A 23329-nucleotide genomic window follows, 5' to 3' on the forward strand; every position below is an offset into this window, starting at 1 on the left:
TATAGATCTCTCCTGAGAGAGACATCCAGAGCATGTCCAATACAGGTCAACGCTAGCAGCAAAGCACTGACCTGAGAACAGGACCCCCTTGGGGGGAATTAGAGGAAGGATTGAAAGAGTTGAAGGAGCTTGCAACCCCATAAAAACAACAACGCCAACCAACCAGAGCTTCCAGGGACTAAACCACTACTGAAAGACTATGCATGGACTGACCCAGGGCTCCAACTGCATATGTAGTAGAGAATAGCCTTGTTGGGGCACCAGGGGAAGGGGAAGCTCTTGGTCCTGCTGAGGTTGGACCCCCAGTGCAGGGGAATATGGGGGGCAATAAGGGAGATGTATGGGGGAACACCCGTATGGGGGAGAAGGAGGGGAGGGAATGGGGGCTTATGGACAGGAAACCGGGAAGGGGAATAACATTTGAAATGTAAGTAAAGAAATATAGCTAATAAAAAATTAAAAAAAAAAAAACAAAACAAAACAAAAAAAACTATAGGAAGCAGACTTGTAGGCAACAGCTCTATATAAAAATGAAATCTCTTTCCACAGCTGCCAGGAGGTAAGCTCAAGTTTTCAAGTTTTTGAAATTATTTCAATGACAAAGAGATCTTTGAAACACAAAATAAACTGTAAATTCACTGCAAGCATCTGAAATAAACAAATGATTTGGCTTATCTAAAAAAAAAAAAAAAAAAAGCCTTGCTCCTCTTGCCAAAGACTAAGGTGTGGTTCCCAGCACTCACAAGAGACTCGATGCCTTCTAGACTCCTGCAGGCACTAGGCACGTGTGTTGTTTACATACATGCAGGAATTCACATATACTCATACAATAAAAATACATTTAAACTGTTTATGTAATACACACAATAACATTTATGACTATGTGGCTAGTACTGAAATTACTTGAAGGAAGTGAAGGTCGTCTGGTACCCATTGAGCATGAGGTTGAGATAACCTGGGTATTACTAGAAGATATTATAATATATTATAAAATCTCCAAGGCCAGGGGTATAGACAAGCATGTGTGAGCAGCTCCTCCACTTTTTAAATATTCAACTTTAAAAGGGACCTGGTCAAAAATAGACCCAAAGGGGAAATCAATCCAGGTGTATATACTGTGGTTTACTTTTCATATTTGTATCCAATAATCTATAGTCCACTACAGATTCCAGAGTGATTAAACACTGAATAATCTGCAACTGTCTATAACTAATGTGTAGGCATATACTCTCCCACAAATATACAGATTTCCCACAGACTAGGCACAAGTGAGCCCAAAGCTTGGTACTTACTCCTGGTAAGTTTACAATATAAACTTCATGACAGTGACAAAACATACTTTCAAGAACCCCACGATGACTCACTGGCTTTCTATGGGTCCCTTTACTTTCAAATTGAGCTTAGCAATGTGCCTAAATTAGGTTCCAAGAATATACACAGTACAGCTGGCTCAAACCTAGGGCTGATCTCAAGGAAGCAAAGCTGATTAGGCTTGGGACCTATAGAACAATACCTTATGAAAGAACCTTACCGGTCTGTCAACCTGCATGATCTCCCAGAGCACTTCAGCCACATCGGGTAGGGTGTAAGGGGGAAGGCAGAAGCAGCACGTGTGTAGCAACTGGCTTACAAGCTGCTGCCCAAGCTGGTCCATCACCTGTCCAATTAGTTCCTTCCGCACTTCAAAGTCTTCTTCATGCTGTGAGAAAACACAAATGCTGGGAACAAAGATGGCTTAACCCTGTTGTACAGCCTATAGGACTTAACAGATAAAGGGGTCTACAAGTTAGTAACCTGATGATCAGGGACTGATCCCTTATGGAACAGGTCAACTAAAACAATCAAGAACACAGCGAGAGAGAAAATGCCACCAAGTAGGAAAGTATGTTTATACTCACATCATTTGCTACTCCTGTGTGGATGAGGTCTCGCAGGAACCTCATGACACTGGAATTGGCATCTCGGTGATCCAAGGTGGTAGACGCGATGGCCCACTGTAAGATCGGGATAACCACCTGGCTCCTCAGCAAGGTGACAGGGCTTCGCTGAATAAATCTGGTATAAGACAGTAACAACAAGATTAGACTACGAAAGCAGCCAAGAAACAGGACAAAAACCACTGGGGCTAGGAATTATAGGGAAAGAGGGTTAAAATAGAGTACTGAATACTTTTAATAATATTATAATGGCAACTAGTCAGTGGACCCTTCTGAAAACCAAGAATATACAACATCAAAAGTGAATCCCAATGTCCACCCTAGACTTTGATTTCAATAATACATACATGTTAGAGAATGAATTTTAATAAATGGGCCACTCTGGAGGAGAGAGAGAAAGAGAGAGAGAGAGAGAGAGAGAGAGAGAGTGTGTGTGTGTGCGTGTGTGTGTGTGTGTGTGTGTGTGTGTGTGTGTGTGTGTGTACAGGGTTGTACATACCAGGACAACAAAACAAAGAGATAAACCACACTTTTCACTGAATTGTGCTGTGAACTCTTATTTATAAAAAGGTGTGAGGTGGGCAGTGAAATGGTTAATCTCAATTTCAACTCAATGAGATCTATAATCACCTGGGAGACAGGATTCTGGGCATTCCTGTGGGGGATTATCTTGATTAGGTTAACTGAAGTGGGAAGACCCACACACTGTGGGTGGCACCACTCTTTGGGTTGGGATCTTGGGCTGCATAAAAAGGAGAAAGTCAGCTAAGCACATGCATTCACTGCTCTCTGCTATTAGATGTGGATGCAAAGAGACCAGCTGTTTCAAGCTACTACTGCTGTAACTTTCCCACCATGACAGTCTATAATATCAAACTGTAACAAAATACACCCTTTCTTCCTTAACCTGCTTGCCAGCACGAAAGTAATTAAGACAGAACAAGCTGGACAGTGGTGCACATCTTTAATTCTAGCAGGCAGATCTCAGTCAGTCTGGTGTACATAGTGAACTTTTAGGCCAGTCAGGGACACCCAGGGAGACCCCATCTTTAAACAAACCAACCAACCAACAACAGCAACAACAAACCCAGCACTTATTGGTTCTAAAATATGATTTTATATGAAGGATGAACAGCTCTCCAAGAAGTAATTAGAATGAAGTGAAATGAGAGAGAGCATCATGAGACAGTAACACTACTGGGAATTATCTGGGTGTGGTAGCTAGTTTATGTCAACTTGGCATAAGCTAGAGACATCAGAGGAGGGAGTCTCAACTCAGAAAATGCCTCCATAACATCAGGCTGTAGGTAAGCCTGTAAAACGTTTTCTAAATTAGTGACTGATGTGGGAAGGCCCAGCCTGTGGAAGATGGGGCCATTCCTTGCCTAATAGGTCCTGGGTTCTATAAGAAAGCAGGCTGAGCAAGCCAGGGGACACCAGCCATTACACATTCCTCTACATCAGCTCCTGCCCTCACACTGCTTTTGTTAAGGAACAGTTACATGGAACTGTGAGTGAAATAACCCTTTCCTCCCTAAGCTGCTTTTGGTCATGGTGTTTCATCACAGCAATGGTAACCCTAAGACATTAAGCACTACTTTTTATCTCATTTGATGGTGGGCTTTGAGCCCAGAGTCTCCAGTGAGACATTTATAGCCCACCTAAATACATTCTGATCTTGTGCACATTTTTTCTCCTCTGTTCCCACCCAATACCTCCTCCATATTCTGCTGACAGACCAGCTCACAAAGAGATTATGAATCATTAATCTACTTTTCCCATTGAACTCATTTTATAAGGAAAAAAAATAAAATGCCAGATGTCAAAGAGCGATAAGGGATGAGCAAATAGCATAAAGTCTTGTTCTTCAGAAGGACTTACCGGGTGGCTAACCTGAACAGGTCATCTACAGTGTCGGGGTGATTCTGGAGGCCATTCTGCTGTTCTAGGAGCTGAAAGGTGGGAATGCATAGCGCCTAAAATGGAACAGTAATTTAAAAACGCATTTATACATAAATGTCACAATATTCAGACTTGCCAAACATTATAGCAAATACAAAGAGTAGAAGAAACACTCAGGAAATGACAAGATTGTAATGAGTAGATTAGCAAGGGAGAACCCTTGCCCGGTTCATAAAACAAGTTCTTGTGTTTTTTAAAAAAACAAAAACAAAATCAAAAAAGGGTTTATGAATCAGGGCCTGAAAGGAGACAACTCAGTGGGGAAGAGCTTTGCTATGCAAACATGAGGAACTGAGTTTGGGTCTCCATTGCCTGCATTGGTGGGCACAGACAAGCAGATCCTAGGAGCTTCCTAACCAGCCAGCCTTGTGGAAAAAGTGAACTTCTGTTTCAGTGAGGGAGGGGCCCTGTCTCAAGGCAACAGGCACAGTTCTACTCTGATCTCCAAATGTGCAAGTGAGCACACACACCTACACACAATGATATGTATGCCACATATACAACACATGGCATACACAGAACACACTTCAGAAAGAGATCAAAGTGCAGATTTCAGTTGATTATGGCAATCAGACTGAGTCACTGATTGACCAGTGATTGTGCCCAGTCTCCCCCTTTAAGATCTGTTTATTTTAGAATATGGTACCACAGAGCTCCTGAGCTGGAGTCACAGTATACCCAGGTTGGTCTCAAAAATCACAGTCATCCTCTTGGTTCAACTTCCCGAATGAGATTACAGCTTTAAGCCATCATATTTTAATATTTCATGGAATTTTTACAAGCTTGTTTGTGTGTACATGAATGTGGTGGTCAGATGCAACCTAAGTGTGGGTCTTCGCCTCCACCTTGTTTGAGGTGGGGGTCTCTTTTTCTGTTTGCATAGACCATCCTGGTCCAAGATCTTCAATCCCCACAGAGTCATTGAATGAGATCACAGATGCCTGCACTACTGCATCTGGTAAGAAATATAGATGTTTGCTACTGCTTTTATTACTTGGGATCTGAGAACTTGAATTCAAGTCCCTATGCCTTTGAGAAAAGATTCTGTTATGTAGCTCAGACTGGCTTTCAACTCACAAAATGCCTACAGTCATAAGACATCATACTTGGCACAGAAATTAGAAGTTAAAACTTTTTTCTTCCAAAGCATTTGTGTGTATCGAGTGTTTTACCTGCATGTTACACCATCTACATGCCCAGTGTCTTTAGAGGTCAGATCTATAGATGGCTGAAATCCATGTGGATGTTGGCAACCAAACTCAGGTCCTCTGAATGAACAGCAAGTGCTTTTACCCTCTGAGCCATCTCTTTAGCCCCAGCATTAGTAAAGACACGTTATACATGCACTAGATGTAGTCTAGTCGCCAAACCTGCTATCTGAGTTTGATCCTCTGACCTACATGATGGAAAGAGAGAACCAATTCCCACAAGTTGTCTTCTGACTTCCACAATCTAAAATGGAATGTGTGCCTCACACCCCAACAGATGTAGGAAGAAATTAAAAGGCCAGGAACAGTGGTGTAAGCCTGCAATTCTAGTACTTAAAAGGCAGAGGCAAGCAGATCTCTGCCAATTTGAGACCAGTCTGGTCTACAGAGTGAGTCCCAGGGCATGCAATGAGACCCTGTCTAAAATAAATAAATAGAAAAAAAGAGAAACAATTACCAAGTGTCTATCTCCCTGATATTAGAAAATCAACATGCTGTGGTTGTGACAGGAATAAAGAAGACACAACAAAGGCATCCATGTCCTAAAGGCCTGGCCTGGCCCTTCTCTCCAAGGACAACACACCTGGAGCATGTCTAATAATCCCTGCCGACAGCCTTCCTCCATGCCGTACTCATCCACAAGTATACTGCCAAGATACAGGAAACAGGAATGCTGATGTACATGGTACACATTCACCATCTGCAACAAGAAATCAACCAATTGACTCCACGCCTCGCCCTTTTCAAAGTATCTTCTCAAAGAATCTATCTCCAAGAAGAAATTCAGATGGGGCTTTTCTTTTAAAGGCAAAGTAGTACATTTTGTTGGCAACACACTGTGAAACACAAGGATTTATTTCTTAACTTTCAAGTTTTCTCTTTAAAGACTTTCTTCATGCCTTTGACTAGTTTCCTTCCAAAAACAATGTTGAAAGAAGTGTCAAATATTTCAGCTGCAAGCAATTTCGGACATAGGGTAGTATTTCCAAAACCAAGTCTTACTGTCTAGGATAAAGGTCTGTGCCACGGTGCCCAGCACGGTTTTCGTTTTCTCATTAAGGGACACAGTACAAGTATAGGTCTCACTAGCTTAGTCAATCTTCTAACCCTAATTTGACAGTAGTATAACACAAAATGCCCACCCAACAACCATAACTGTGCTATTCTGACACTGACAGATTTGGTTAACATCAGCCCAAACTACTTAATGATCTAAGGTTAAGTGTCTCATGCAGGTCTAAATGTTACTATTCGGCTAACGGCTAATTATACCGTCACAATTACTTGCCAATCTTAAATAATCGAGTGGGAATGGGGAGATGACTCGTGGATAAAGAACAATCTTTAGGACCAGAGTTCAGATCCCCAGAACCCATGTGAAGTTGGACAGGTGTGGCAAGCCACCTACATTTCCAATAATTGGGAGGCAGAGACAGAGCATACAGAGAACCAGGTACCCCAGGAGAAACCCCAACTCAAAATAAAATCAGAGATCAATTGAGGAAGACACTCTTTGTTAACTCTGGACAACACTCCCACTATACACATGCATGTATAATACACACTTGGGGGGGGGGGGAAGAGAATCAAAATTATTTTTGACAAATAAAGGAGACTTGTCTGAACAGTAAAATACGGTCAAGAAAGAATAAAATGTCTCTAGGCCAAGAAACAGCAAAGTTTGACTTGTTCCGTTTTCCCCAAAGACATTAATATGAAAACTCTTACCACTGGCCCATAAAGGCTGAACATATGTTGTTCTCTTCACATGATTTTAGCTAGTCTATTCAGACTACTTCTATACAGGTTGTTTCTCTAATAGATAACATAACCCACTTTCTGTATTTATTTACTTAAAATATACTTTCCTTTCTAATCAATCAAAAAGACTTCATCAGCAAAGTTTTTGGCCTGAAGATACAGTTCTGTCCATAGCATGTCCCTCTCGTGGAGAACTTACCTGTGTGACTAGTGGCTGTAACAGGGCTGCAGATCCTTTGCCTACACAGCGAACCGCAAAGCGCAGGCATCTACAACAACGCTCTACAATCCGATTGTCAGCTCGATGCTTATTCAGAGTCTCAGACAAAACTGGCCATATCTAAATAGAAAGTTAAAAGTATGGGAAAGAAAGCACATCAACTAATAGCTGAGAAAATAATCCTAAATTGATAATGCCGATTTGGCTTAAACAAATTATTATTATTATTGTCATTAGAGATAGTCTTATACCATAGCCCAGACTGGCCTTCAGCTCACAGGCTGCCCTCAAACCTGTGATCTTCCTGCATCAGCCTCCCAAATTAATGGGATTACAGCATACATTACCGCACCAGTCTGATGTGAATAAGATTTTCTCTACAGTAGTACACATGGCTCGATTAAGCCAGAATGTAAATATATTCACGGGTTTGTATATTACAGATTACTAACATGAAATTATTTCTTGAGAGAAAGACACTAACTACTTAGAACAAGACACCCAACTCCAACTTCATAAAAATAAAATACACACTTTCCTAAATTTCAGGCTTCATTAGTGAGGATAAAAATGAATTACAGAGGAAAATAACATTTAAAGGTAGCTCCAAGGAAGTGGAAGACAAACAAAAAGTCAGGGTTATAAACAACATTATCTGTGACAGTGAACAATTAAGGCTATCTAGTATTTATGTAACTTCTGAAGTCTGCGATACATGTCTAAAAACCATCACTCTGGCTGTAGAGATGGCACAGCAGTAAAGGCAATTGCTGCCCAAACTTACAACCTATGCTAAATCCCTGGGACACACAGTGCAATGGAAGAACCAACTCCTATAGGTTGTCCTCTGACCTCTGTACATACACAAAATTTATAAAACAAGCAAGTAATATAACAAGCAAAAATCCCATGCCTCTTGATCCTCATATTCCCTTGAGTGAATAAAGTCTAAGGGAAATATTACATAGAGGGGAAGCTAATACTATTAACTTTGACAAAAAGATTGTGCTAGGGCCAGTTAAGCTCCTAAGCAATTAGCTACTTTTAGAATTTCTACCTTTTTGGCCTTTCAGTGCATTTCCCAACCATTTTATTATCATGTCTAAGCCTAAAATCAAGTCATAACAATAGCTTTAATTTCCTATGAACAAGGAACACAGTATCTCTTCAAGTTCCCCAAGGCCTTAAAAGGAAAAGAATATCCATCAGTACTTACTTCCTGGATGACTTTTTGGCATGGATGAGTCTGTCCATTTTCTACAATAGGATTGGTGTGTCTAGGAAAAGACAAAAATCCCCAAACAGTGAAAGAAAAATTTAACTGAGAACCCACATAATGCTCTCTGCTCATAAAATTAGGAGGTAGAGTCATTTACTTACATCAACCGTTTCTGCTAGCCCACTCAAGCAAATACAAACATAATTTAAGCCATCCCACAAACACACAGATATTAAACTGCCCCTTGTTCACCTCCACTAGAACAAGCAAATCCATGCAACTCTGGCTGTGTGGGCAGCAGGACACACACTACTACTTTTTCTATTATTTCTCTTTATAAACCTGGCTGTATTTTTTTTTCCAAATTAATAAGAATATATACAAACTGTCTGAATCTTCCCTGAGCATTGAACAGAAGGCTCAGCCAGGTGTGGTGGTGCACACTTCTAATCCCAGCACCAGGCACATTTCTGTAAATTCCAGGTCAGCTTGGTCTCCACACTTGAGGTCCAAGTCAGCCAAAACTACATTGTAAGACACTGTCTCAAAAAAGGAAAGGCTAAAAGGCTCTAAGAACTATAGTTTACCAAGAGGTTTGCCATTGTTCTAGTCTGAACCTATAATTCAAATTATGGATCCACAGAAAAAATTTCAACGTCTCTATCTAGTTCTACAGCTGACTAATTTGAGGAAGAGCCAGGGGAAACAGCCATGATTAACAATCAACTTCATGCTACTCTTTAAATTTTAAGTTTAATAGTAACATCATAATTGTCTTTGTTTATATCACTGTAGATGTTATTTCATTTATCACAAAAATAAAAGCTATTTTTATGCCAGGCACTCAGGAGGCAAAGACAAGTGGATCTCTGTGAATTTGAGGCCAGCCTTGTCTACAGAGCTTGTTCCGTGACAGTTGGGCTATACTGAGAAACCCTATCTTGAAAACCATAAGAGCAAACAACAAACAACAAAAGCTAGTGTTAGCACACCCTCACGAGTCTCCTAGCTATGGAAGGAAAGTGTCGCATCAAGTCCCAGAAAGATAATTGATGGTCATAGCTAATAAGCAAAAACAGTGTCCAACACCAGCTTCTATGAAACCATTACTCTGATATCCCTATTGCCTATGAGTCTCACAAATTTATAAACTATGCAGTTCAGCAAAGTTTTGGTCACTATTACTCAAATGACTTTAATCACAGCTCCTCTTGAATGCAAAGAATTTATTTCACCCAACACTGAATTAATTTCTGGACCCATAAACTAATAGACTAATGATTACAAAAGTACTGTCTCTGTATCAGCAGAGAGAAATGGCGGTATCCCTAAGAGCCTCTGTCTCTCAAGAACTGGGTTGACAGGCATGTATCACCACTGCTGGCTTACTTATTTTGGTGTTTCATTTGTGCTTTTATTTTAACTCTGAAATGGAGCCCAGGCATTCCCTTCTTACCTAAATATTACTGCCAGGCGATCTAAGAAGACAGTGGGATCTGAAGAAATGCCATTGCTGGGCTCCTGAGACAACAGCTGAAGAGACAGACATTAACACAGACCTTTAGTGAATGTAACAGACATCCTTATAGAACAACACTTGCCCCTCTTATTTCTTTAAGAGGATCCAAAAAAATTATTCAAATGCTATACAAATTTATCTGAAAGCTACTTTGCTACTTTTTGCACTGGGGATTAGACTGCATAGCAGTGTGTTTTCTATCTGATCACTCTGCAAGATAAAATGTTATTTCAATTTTTTCTTCATTTAATTATGATTAAGATAATGTCTATAGCAGGGGTGGCACACTCCTTTAGTCCCAATACTCAGGCGGAAAGATCTCTGTGAGTTCAAAACCAGCCTGGTCTACAGAGTGAGTTCTGGGACAGCAAGGGCTATACAGAGAAATCCTGTCACATGCAATAGAAGGGGAGGGGATGAGTAAGTCTATATAATAGAAATTGTACAGTTATTTTATATTAATATATATAACACGTATAGCTTAAAAATGTTTTAAAGTGAGGTTGGGGATTTAGCTCAGTGGTAGAGCGCTTGCCTAGGAAGCGCAAGGCTCTGGGTTCGGTCCCCAGCTCCGAAAAAAAGAACCAAAAAAAAAAAAAAAAAGTTTTAAAGTATTTAACCTGAATATATTTAAGCATACTGTGTGTGAGCCTGGTGCCCAAGGAGGCCAGAAGAGGGTACTGAGACCTGAACTCAGGTCTTCTACAAGAATAGCCAGTGTTCTTAACCTCTGACTTATCTTTCCAGTCCCCATATGTAGCTTTAAAAACAACAACCAAGAAGCCCCAAAACATTTATTTAGTTAGGGGTTGGGGAGGCATATAAGTGACTTGGAATGCATGTGGCAGTCACAGGACAATTTATGGGAATCAGTTTTCTCCTTCTAACATCTTCTCAGCCACTTTTTGTTTTGACTTTTAGATAAGCTCTTCTTGCATAGCCAAGGCTAGCATCTATCTCCTAGCAAGCTTTCTCTCTCAGTACTTGACTACTGAAATTATAGGCATATGTTACTATACCCAACTTTTATTCAGCTTTATATAATATAAAGTGTTAAGATTATTATCACTTTAAAGCATGTTTTAAGCAAACTGTCTCTCATTCTCTTTCCTAAAATTCCTTAAAAACTGCTAGCAGTATTTATCATTTTGGCAAGTTATAAAACTTCTTTTTTTTTTCTTTCTTTTTTTTTCAGAGCTGGGGACCAAACCCAGGGCTTTGCGCTTGCTAGGCAAGTGCTCTACCACTGAGCTAAATTCCCAACCCAAAACTTCTACTAATATGACTACTGTTGCTGCACTAGAAATGCAACTGGAGAGGAGCTGAAAGCTTAAAAGTGTTTTTCAACAAAATAGGTAGACTACATTATTTTTTCTTGAGACAAGTCTCACAGTGTAGCTGAGGCTGGCCTTGAACTCATGACCTCTTGCCTCATCTTTCCCCGCCCAGAGCTGGTATTCCAGGTGTGTGCCAACACTCTTGGCCTCTAGGACATGGTTTTACTTGCTATAACCTACGTGTCTTTTCACACTGAACTTTCTAAATGGTTATCACCAATTTAGCCTGATGATTTTCAAATAGTCAACTGCCACATTAAAAAGTGCTTTGGTCAATGAGAGACTAAGGTAAAAAGTCATGGGGGTTGGGGATTTAGCTCAGTGGTAGAGCGCTTGCCTAGGAAGCGCAAGGCCCTGGGTTCGATCCCCAGCTCCGAAAAAAAAGAACCAAAAAAAAAAAAAAAAAAAAAAAGTCATTTTATAGGACTAAAACGAATTTGAAAAAAATTTTTTTTAAAATATTTATTTATTATGTATACATCATACACTTTCTGCCTGTATGTGTGCCTCCAGGCCAGAAGAGGGCACCAGATCTGATTATAGATGGTTGTGGTCACTGGGAATTGAACTCAGGACCTCGGGAAGAGCAGACAGTGCTTTTAACCTCCTAGCCATCTCTCTAGCCCTTGAAAAATGTTTTAACACTTTAAAAAAAAAAAAAAAAAAGTGGGGTTGGGGATTTAGCTCAGTGGTAGAGTGCTTGCCTAGCAAGCGCAAGGCCCTGGGTTTGGTCCCCAGCTCCGGGAGAAAAAAAAAAGTATGATACATTTACTCTTATCTGTGAAGTATCTAATATGACTGATATGTTTACTGTACTATTATTACTGTTACATTGGTCTTGGTTTGTTTGTTTGTTTAAAGGTGTGCCACTATTTAGTGCAGGCTGCCTAGAATTCAATGTATAGCCTAGCTGGTCTCTAACTGCTGATCTTACTGAATCGGGTGTAATGTTTGCCCTTACATATTATTTCAAACTGTATGCACACTCATAAAAAGAATTGCTATGCTAACAGTATCCTTTATACACCCAGTCTTTCTACACTTCTTTTTCATGTTCATCCAGAGCTCATGTCAAGTGACTGACCTATAGCTTTTGACCTTGTATAACACAGTTTAATGTTCGAATTCCTACAAAATTACCTAATAATGCTTTTTCCAGGCCATTTCCTTGCAGCAAGCAAACATTCAACTGCCTGTTTCCTACTATGCAGATACTCAGAATTACAAATTTTAATATATTCAGTTCATCCTCTTGCCTTTTAAACATATATAACTAACTTGTAAAGAAGAATTATGCCTTTACTTTCTATACATCTAAGTATATATTTGATTCATTCCTTACTCATTTGGACTCACCTTTTTCAATGCCATAACCTGAACAGAACATAACTCACTAAGACATTCAGTGATCTTATCCAAAGGTAGTCTTGCTAGGACAAGAGCTGTTCCTGAAAAACAAAAATGACATTAAATGAAGAGCATAAAGGTTGGATTGAAGTAATAAAATCAGATTTACACAGATTAACAGAATTCTTTTTAAAAGATTAGCACTGGTTTAAAAACTTTGTTTCTTGTAAATTCTAGAATTCAATCTGATTTTTACATTGATATAACTCAAAATTCATTTCTTAGCAGCAAACATGAGTATGTTTAATATGACTGTGTTGCCTCTATCCCAAATCTTTAATCTGCTGTACAAGCATATGGTATGTGTGCAATATGAAATAACTTGATAGGCTTAAGTTTTGCTAAGAAAAGAATGTATGAACAGATATTAAACACTCACCACTGAATGGATAATTCACCTTCACCATCACTAAGTACATTATGGCTGATAACCCCAAGTAACGGTATAGAGGAGACTGTTACTAACCTTTTAGCAAACCCACAGCGGCTTCAGGAGACAACATGAAAGAATCAAGGGAGTGGGCAATTTCTAGGAGTCCATTAAAGTGCTGAGCCATATGATCCCGACAAACGGAACAAATGTTATGAATGGCTTTGGCTGCAGCAGAAGCCAGAGGCTTTTCACACAGGCCTTTCATCAAATAGCCCAATACAGGATCTAAAAAATAAAGCAAAAGATAAATTTATGTATATATATGAAAATTACATATCTTGAGTATATATACTCCAGAAAAGTATATACTTTGTTGCAATAAAGGTTTACTTGTTTTTTAAAAGTTAACTTATAAAATGAAATATATAGAGTACCCTTAGTATAGAAAATAACAAAATCCACCAGATGTGGTACATGAAACATGCCTTTAATCCAAGCTCTTGCAAGGCAGAGACAGGTTGATCTCTGAATGTGAAGCCAGCCTGGTCTATGCAATGAAGTCCATACCAACCAAGGCTATAGAGTGAGACCTTGTCTCAAAAGAACCAACAAGGGGCTGGAAATGGCTCAGTGGTTAAGAAAACTGGCTGTTCTTCTAGAGTACCCATGTTCAATTCCCAGCATCTACATGGCAGCTCACTGCTGTTTGTAGCTCCAGTTCCATGGGACCAGACACCCTCATATAGACACACACGCAGGCAAAACACCAATGCACGAGATAAAATTTAAAACAACAAAAAACAATTTGGAGTTGATCTTACTGATGTAGTGTCAGGGGGCCCTAAGTTCCATTCACTTCATCTTTCAATATTTTTCTTCACTGTAATCATTTGAATAGCTGTTTGAAAACTACTGACTATGAGCCCAAGGGATGACTTGGCCATTAAAAAGTGTACAATGTTCTTCTGGAAAACCTGACCTCAGTTTCCAGCATCCACACACTAAGTGGCTCACAGCTGCCTATAACACCAGTTCCAGAATGATCTGATGCCTCTGGGTTCTGTACTCCTATGTAGTACATATCCACATTGTTACTCATAATTTAAAACAACAACATGTAAATACATCTTTATCACTTATTTTTTTGTTATTTATGTATACATACATATATGTACATGCATGTTTACATGTGTGCACATGTATGTGTAGCCCCACAGTTGAGATGTCTTCCTCTATCATGCTCCATTTTATTTACTGAGGCAGATCCTCTTAATTGAACACAGAGCTTGCTGACTGATTCATTGCCAGCCTATCCTGGAGATTCTGTCTCTGCCTTCCTGATACTAGAATTTCTGCAGGCTACCTCATCTGTCAGACCTTCAAGTTTGCAGAGCAAATGTTTATCCACTAAACCACTTCTCAAACCCTACCTGTATTACTTTTAAATGAAAGAATTTACAAATATTCCTTTATTTTACCAAAAGTAACTGTTTCAACAAGTTGACTTCTAGAGTTAAGTCTACTCTTATTACCTCTCTTTATAAAATCATATTTGAAGAAAACAAGCATTAAAGCAAACCAAAACAGAAAGTGCCAGGTGATAGTGTTATATGCCTTTAATCCCAGCACTCCAGTGGCACAAGCAAAGGAATTTCTGAGATCAAAGTCAACTTGGTCTAGAGAGTGAGTTCCAGGATAGCCACCAGGGCTACTCAGAGAAGCCCTGTCTCAAAAAATAGAAGAAAAAAAGAAATATTAAACATGTTGTAAGAGCGTAAGATCATTTTCATGCTAGACATGAAAAAACAAACAAAACAGAACAAAACAAACCCCTGAAGGAATCAAAAGGAGAGTGTGTTAAAAGTCAATTAAAATGGTTATCTTGGACTGAGGGCTGCAGCTCAGTGGTAGAATGCTTAGCTAGCATATGCATGGGCCTGGAATTGATCCTCAGTACTATAAAATTAATTAATTTGTAACACAGTCTAGTATACTCTACCCTCTTCCTTAAAAGCCCTCAGAAGACTGAAATCTGAAACAATAACCCCGAATAAGCCCAGTGTTATAGGCTTTGGCTCTTAGATGAACACCAGAGTTTTGATTACTTTTCACTGATTACTTTTCAATCAATACTAACACAGCATGTATTTACTGCTGACTTACAAATCTCAATGAGATCTGCAAGTAGATATTGAACATTGCTGCTTATTGGGTATGGCAAACAAACAATGACCTCACATTTGCTTCTTGGTAGAAAAATGGTTTAGAAAGAAAATCTAATGTTGAGACAGATACAAAAATTGTAGAAATGTAAGAATTAGAAAACAGCAATTTGTGGCTGGGAGGAGACTCAGTGGGTAAAGTGCTTGTTGCTAAGCACCCAGAGATCAGAGTTCAGATGCCCAGAACCTACAGGAAAGACAGACAGCACAACACCGCACACCTGTGACCCAGGGCTGGAGTAAACATGGGCAAAGACCTCACTGTCTACTCACCATCTCACTACCTAACGGCAAACTCCAGGGCAGCACAAGACCTATCTCAAAAAGAAGTTCCTTGATAGATGAGGGCATACAAAATTCTCAACTCCAGCTCCTAGACATCATATGGACACACACACACACACACACACACACACACACACACACACACACACACCCATAGAAATCTTGAAAACATGAAATGGAACGCTCTACTTGCAGAGTGGTTATAAACCTAGCATAGGCTTCATGCACAAACTGAGAAAAAGAAAACACATTTCCGTTTTGTAGCAGATTATTTGCAAATATTTACATATTTTGAAGAACAGAATGAGTCTCTTAATTATCAGGAATTTGGTTAAATATTTCTCTGGGTAATTAAATTTTTTATTTTCTTTGGATTACAGTGTCTATCTGCAAAATGGAAGTGTTAGGATAAATGATTCAAATTCTAACTCTAACTCTCCAGTTTCATTTCAATTTACATTTATTTTGAATAATTCTTAGCTTTTACATGAAACATGTATTTAACAGAGAAAACCTATTCCCCTCCTTTTTAGTCTATTAGTTTTTAGAAGGACAGTCTGATTAACTCATACATGTATCAAAGACTAGCAGAAACAAGTCTTTTAAAACTTTTTTTTTTTTTTGGTTCTTGTTTTCGGAGCTGGGGACCGAACCCAGGGCCTTGCGCTTCCTAGGCAAGCGCTCTACCACTGAGCTAAATCCCCAACCCCCTTTTAAAACTTTTAAAACAGTGTTTTTGCTTTAAGAAAAATAGTAAGTAGTCCACCCCCACAACTGTTACCAGCTAAGCAGCTTACACTCTACTTATTCTATGAGACAAAAGCAGGAAAACAAGTCCAAAAGAAAGAAGACACCAGAAGCAGCTCAAGTGGCGCCAGCAGAGTCAGAACTCACACTCACCCAGAAACTGAGGATTTCGGTCCACCACTTCACTCATTTCACCAACCAACTCAATGCTGGTGTAGCGCACAGCTGTGTGCACAGTCTCTGGGAGATGGACAACTCCCTCCAGTACCTCCACGAGTGTAGGATTGTTCTCCCTGAGGAAAGAAAGCAGGTGCTTACAGTTACCGTCTATAGGGGTAATGTTCTGGCCAAGTAACAGGCTGCAGTGAAACTTCGTATTGCCCAAAGGACTCCTAAACAAATAAATAACTATCCAAATGAAAGTGCTGAACATTTTCCAGACAAGGACTTTAGTTTCTGGTTTTCTTGAGGAGCTAAGAATGAGCTCTTCCATTGAGGCACATTCCCCAGCCCTGCATATTTTCCAATCTTCAAAAGGGGACAAAAGATAAAAATATCAATATTCCAGAAGAGCATTGCTCCTTCTTCTGAACAAATGAAAGTATCTATAGACATATGTTGTCAAAAAGGCATTTGCAATCGGAGAGGCAAATATTAGCTGAAGGTGAAAGTCAAAGAATCTATTTCATTTATTCCCCTATCTGCAGCACCTAGAACAGTACCTGGCACATAGTGGGCACTCAAGAAATACTGCTTAATGATTTAATGAATGAATAAATGAATGAATGAATGAATGAACGAACCCAACAACTCTCATAGACCACTTCTATTAGCTGTTATCCTCCAAAAGAATTCCTGTAACTGGGTAATGGAAACTCTGAAAAGTAGAGGTGGCCTGGCTCGCTAACACAAAGAACCCAAGAAAACAAGCTGCAGGAGCCATTAAGTTGCCCTGATTTGGAACAAGGGGGAAAAAGTTTTCCAAATTAACCAAACACTTTCTACAGTCTTGTGAACTTATCACACTCATCCTTCTACTACACTGGGATAAATTACAGCATAGAAGATGCTCCAGTCAGAATTTAATCCAGAAATGAAGATGTTTAAAATGAAGAGGTCCAGGATTACAGCATGAGTACACCTACCAGTTACTAGATTCATTACATCCTTTAAATGGACAAAAACCAAAACCAAAACGAAACCCTGCAATCACACGTTGTTTTGAAGTAAAGAGAAACAAGTAGTTATTCTCCTCAATAGGCCTTAAGCTTCGTATGGGCACTCAGCCAGTTATAGGAGTCTATCTACTTATCCTTTTTCAAATCAACATCTACTGGGTACAGTAATAATTTCGGTAACCTTCAGACATCCAAGAAGGTTCCAAAAGACACTAGTTTAAGAGCAAATATTATAGGAAGTAATTAAGAAGCAGAACTTCTATTTTAAAAAAATAGACCTAAATCACTTCTTTATGTATTTCTTGGGTTGGAAACATACTGAAGAGTTCAGACTAGACTGGGAAAGGTAGCTAAGAAAGAAACACTGTGCTTCAACAGGTACCCGTCTGCCTTAATCATCTTTCCATCAAGGGCCTAGATAGAGCCGGAGTATAAGTAACGGATCAAAATCCAATGTAACTTTAAAGTTATTACATCAGTGTAAAAACACAGGACACAACCAAACCATTTAAGAACACAGCCATAATTTTCCATTTTAAGCAAATACAACTCAAATTTAAATAATTTACAATTTCTCAATGGTAATAAAAAAGTAACAACTGTTCTTTAGAATCTCTATTCTTTTAGGTGAAATGGTACCATTGTTCTGCCTCCACAACCCTAATACAGAAAGAGAGCAATATAGTTAAAAAGCTAAGAATAACTTTCCCAAGGTTACTACCTTAATGCCTACATCATTGTTTTTAAGCAAATACCAACAATTTAACACTCTAATTCCTTACACCCACTGTCACAAAGGAGTCACTGAAGAAAAAAAAACAATCAGTATTCTATTCCTAGATAGATCAAGAGTAAAAAAATTTAACTCTAGGAAATATATTAAACTATAGCATCATCAATGCAGGCCACCCTGCACTAAAGTTGGAAGGCTAGACAGCAGCATAGAAGTTGTGAGACTTTCCAATAATATCATAGAGAATGTGGTGTAAATCTCCTTTCTCTTAATGTTTAAGTGTTCCCAACAAAAGACTTATTAGACACTCACGGATCAACACTCTTTGCTATAGCAGCCATGATAAAGAGGACCGCTTCTGTCACCTCCCAGGGTGGATTGCCTTCCTTCAGAGTAGAGTACAACTAGAGAAGAAGAGGTGGGTTACGGATCCATTAAAGAAAAACAGAAGTCCAAACACAAAACAAAAACTGTTAGTTCAAAGAAAGCTGGCTCTTTATTTAAGCCCAGTTGACACACAGAGCCAGCAGCGGGCAGCACTTTCATGTGCTGTATCCTTGCTATACAAGTAGCTGACTCTAGTGTCTAAGCAAATGTATTTAGAACCCCAAGAGTTTACCAAGATTATCATGTGTCTCCAGAAAATGAATATCATGAAAAAAATGAAACAATGAGTTTCTTCTGGCCTTAATAGCAGATCAACATGTTTTCTTGAGCACAAATTCTGCATGTGCATCTGCTGTATACTTTAACGACTGTCTGCATCAAATAGTAGTGCAAGTTAAAGTGCTGAGAGCAACTGCTCAGAAGTTCCTCTACGACAGCGTATCCAAGCACAATTTAAAAAAAAAAAAAAAAAAAAGCAGACCTAACAGAACACTGAGTGATGTTCTGGTTTTTAATTTCCCAGACTATATCCATGTGTGGAACACGACTAGGTATTAGGCCAAGTAAAATGTCTATAATCAAAAACAAATAACTGTAAAAACAAAGCAAATTTCTGCAGTCAAAAAAGAGACACTACAAAGGAAAGCAAAATAAACTCTCTTGTAAGGTGTCACAGAACTTTTAATGTAGTATGTAGATATTTATATCATTTCACAATTTCAATTAATGATTTGCTTTCATTTTTGTCAAAGAACATCTTCTGAACCTGGAGCTCCACAAAACACACTTGGCAACATTCACAGCTTACATAATTAAATTCATAAAAAGTCAAAATTGAAGTCAAAGACACAGAGACAGTGAGAAAAGAGCTGAAATCTGAGTGCAGGTCATCTGCCCACTAAGTCTGTCTCCTAAGAATTTCCATAGTGGATTTCAAAGGCATGCTTTGTAATGTGAAGTGTAATTTCATGAATGTTTCCTGGGTGAGATATTCACAAATTTTATATACAAAATGGGAGTCAAACACTCATCTTCCCAATTTTTCTTATGCTAGTTTGGTGTCACTACAAAAACAACATCCAAACTGTCACACCGGAACTCATTAAAGAATGATCCAGCAATACAAAAACACCTGAAGTTATTCTAACATTAAGTGATGTGGAAAGATGATTATGACTGCAACCTTATGAGGTCAAATGTCACTTACTCATCACCAGGAAACCACAGGACTGTGACTCTCTGACTCTAGTAATATCCACCTCTCGAATGAAGCTACACAAGACTCTAACTGTAACTATGGACCAAGGAAATACCATGGAACTAAAGCATTGCCAGGATCAAAGCAGGAAAACCTGCCCGCTTTATCCAGGGGGTCCAAATCCCTGTAAGTTTCCTGGAGATTTCCATAGTTATCAGCTGCATACATGGAACAGCTCTCCTCAGTAAGAGTAATAGAATAAACCATAACTGAATTGATCTGTACACTACTACTGGTTTATCAGGCCCTAAACAAACATTGCTACTATATGCCAGGCAATGTGCTAGGCACCTACACATCTACTATCTCATTTGGCCACCACGCTTGGGGGGAAAAAAAGATCAAATGTTTACAGAAACTACAGAAACACAATCAATGTGATCACTAAAACTGGCCCAAGAGTCTCCAAATGAACTTACCTGAGCAAAGCACTCCATAGATCCAATCAAGAAAATCAAGTCCTTCACCAGGTCTGACACTCTCATTCGAAACTCCCCAAAGTCATCAGTCTCTTCAGGAACTCCTTCCTGAAATACAAAAGCATGTAACACATGTTTAAAACTTACCAAAGCTGTCAATTCCCTTTATAAAATCCATAGAGAAAAAGCCATTAAAGAATCAAATGCCAATGAGTCTGAAACACAAGTCTATGTCCCATCATATAGAAGGTCTCCTCAAGTGCTCCCCAAGTATGCTGAGTCAACAGAGGCTACACTCCACTTTCCTGTGAAAAATTCTTTATGTGCATGACTATGTACGTCTACTTTGCACACCTTGTTTATAAAGTGGTAGAAGTTACTCTATATTTAGAAGGTCCACTCCTTAATACTGAACAAACAAATCTGAGCTTTTCTTCTTCAAAATCTTAGAACAAAACAATAAAAGCCAATCATTATCACAGTAACTCCACAAAGAAAAGTTTAGACTTTAAATCTCATTCCAATGCACCTCTCTAAACAAAAGTATTACCAACTAATTTTGGGACAGTTAAAGGCAGCTATGAAAATCTTTGGCCATGGATACCTAGTATCCATCCCTTAGTACCATTGAGAACTGCTCATCTAGTTCAGCCTCCTTTGCTTTAGGAAGAAAAATTAAAATGGAGAAATAATGAGGAAAAATAATGGCTTTCTAGGTGAAACGAATAAAATTCTAAAGTACTATAAATTTACAAGTGTAAAAAAATGTGCAAGGGAAATGGTGTCACAGAACTGGCAAAGAGCAGGATTCCACTTAGTGTAAGCACTGAACTAGAGCAGCTCATGTGGGATATTCCAACAAAATGTGGTTACAACTAGGGATCCTTGGTTTAGAAAAGTTCAGAGACCAGCAAGTCAGATTTAATGTTATAAGCAATTAAGTTTACTACAGGGCCTCGACCACAGCCACTCAACAACCAAGCAGAAAGGTCAAATAATGGAGACATAATAATGTACAGGGGCTTTCCACAAAGAAGGTGACAGAGTTTTCCAATGAACTATATCCTGTGTCTAATATGTTTTCTTCTAAGCAAATGTCTATATATTTTCTTTAAATTATCAAATGGTTATAATGTAAAGAAACTGTATATACACATGGAGAAAAATGATAATTCTAAACATCTTCACACATTTTTTTCATTTTTTTAAATCTTAGGGGTTTTTTAACCTATGCATCCTACACTATTAAAAACAAAGTAGAAACAAACCAGGAGGATATAATGGTGCACGCCTTTAATCCCAGTGCTTGGTAAGCAGTGGTAGTGGATCTTTTGAGCTGGAGGCCAGCCTGATCTAAACAGTAAATTCTAGGCCAGCCATCACTAAACTGTCTCAACACAAAATGAAACAAAAAAAACCAAGCAAACCACCAAGGACACGGAAATGCAGCTCAGCTTGAGCACTGGTTTAGCATGGTCAAGGTATGGGTTTGGTCCCTGACACTACACAAAACAAAAGGCCCAAGCAAACTACAGAATTTGACGCTGATTTTTATCACTTAACCTATTACTATTGCAGAAGTTATTGCTATTAATTGCTGTATAGTGGTTCACTGAGTTTCTGAACATAGTTAATCATATTCTATAATATCACCTATGGCAAATTCCTAGGTAAAAAATTGTTGGCTCAATAGGTACAATTTTCCTACACGGGTCTAATTTTTATTATACTACTATTGACTTCTTCACTGTAAGCTAAAGTGAAAACAACTTGAAGACTGTTAGATCTAGTACTTTTTTTTTTTTCTTCTGTTTTTCAAATTAAAACCAAAAGGTAGAAGTTTAAAGCAAACAAGGGTGCTTACATGGTCTGGTTCCAACTGGCAGTGTCGAGCCAAGGCATGAAGCAGCCTCTGAATATATGCTTTGAAGATGCTGTGAATAACTTCATCATTGGTTTTGTATAAATGTTCTCCTAGCCGGTACCAAAAGTTAAAGGAAATTTCTACTACCTGTTAGGTAAGAAAAGAAGATGGTTTATTTGTGAAGGAAAAGAACAGAAGAAAAAATAATTTCACTACTATTTACCATATAGGAAGGACATAACACTATTCCATAACATGTATGCAGTTAGTTAGGAAGCCACCTTTTCTATCGATTTGTTATGTTACCTCTGAAATATCCTCCCAAGTAGGCCTCAACGTCCAGTTAGATAACTAGCTTTCTATTCTCTATTTATATTGGGGAAAACTTTTCCCAAAGAATATTAAATTCTATAGAAAACAAAACATACGTTTTCCAAGGCTTAGTTTCCTCAAACATTTCTAGAATGTTTAATTATGCTCACATCAGAAGATCTCTTCCAGGCTAGCCAACTTTAATTCCTTGATGATCCTAAGCTCACACTCCTCCCCCACTTTGAGACAAGGCCTCATGTAGTCAAGGCTAACCTTAGAGTCACTAAGAATGAATTCAGAGCTAGAATGAATTCTGAACTCCCTATTCTCCTGCCTCCACCTCTCAAGTGCTGGGATTCTAGGCACACACAATTCTAGGCAGCCCAGCTCTCACTTGGCTGTTTTCATGACCATGAAGGATGGCCGAGATGGATGGAATTCCAATCACAGCTAGCTTCCAACCGGCGCCACTTCAGAAGTGACTGCTACCACACAGGGCAATAGTGCTTTAATTTTTACCTAATCTACAAGTCCTTAGGAGATTCTGTAGAGATAAGCAAAAAGTACCTGCCTGTGCTGAGAACCACAGGAATGAAAAAGAACGAGCAGAGAAGAGAGACCTGCTGCTGCTCCTTTCTACTAAGGAACCAAAGAAAAGAACCTGTTCTTTTCTTTGAACCAAAGAAGCTGTTCAAATGAAATGCAAGACCCCTCCACACACCATTTTTTGGAGGCAAGATTTCTTTGTGTAGCCTTGGGTGTCCTGGAACTCACTCTGTGACTAGTCTGGAACTCTAATCCCTGCCTCTGCTTCCAGGTGCTGGGATTAAAGGTGTGTGCCACCACTGCCTAGCTAGGTTTTCTTTCTTTAAAAGTAAATAAGATCTAAAGCTTTATTTGTATTATTTTTACTGTGTACCATGTGGGGAGAAATAAGTGCAGGTGTCCAGGAATGTCAGAGGCGTCACATCCTACTGGTGC

General features: G+C 39.0%; 1 protein-coding gene across 2 annotated transcripts in view; it reads right to left on the reverse strand.

The window, feature by feature from the left end:
• The window catches only part of Tnpo3 (transportin 3), a 77190-nt gene that overhangs the window by 19506 nt on the left and 34355 nt on the right, over nt 1–23329 (reverse strand). For both annotated transcript variants that reach the window (XM_087656511.1, NM_001106587.1), the window contains 13 exon segments: nt 22037–22183; nt 20173–20280; nt 18421–18512; nt 16351–16490; nt 13037–13228; nt 12520–12611; nt 9764–9840; nt 8305–8365; nt 7068–7208; nt 5691–5807; nt 3819–3913; nt 1899–2055; nt 1532–1699 (listed from right to left, as the gene is read on the reverse strand). In XM_087656511.1, coding sequence (XP_087512637.1) covers nt 1532–1699; nt 1899–2055; nt 3819–3913; nt 5691–5807; nt 7068–7208; nt 8305–8365; nt 9764–9840; nt 12520–12611; nt 13037–13228; nt 16351–16490; nt 18421–18512; nt 20173–20280; nt 22037–22183 — 1587 coding nt within the window.

The sequence above is a fragment of the Rattus norvegicus genome, chromosome 4 (assembly GCF_021556685.1).
Source record: "Rattus norvegicus strain SHRSP/BbbUtx chromosome 4, alternate assembly SHRSP_T2T, whole genome shotgun sequence".
In the NCBI taxonomy this organism is placed as follows: domain Eukaryota; kingdom Metazoa; phylum Chordata; class Mammalia; order Rodentia; family Muridae; genus Rattus; species Rattus norvegicus.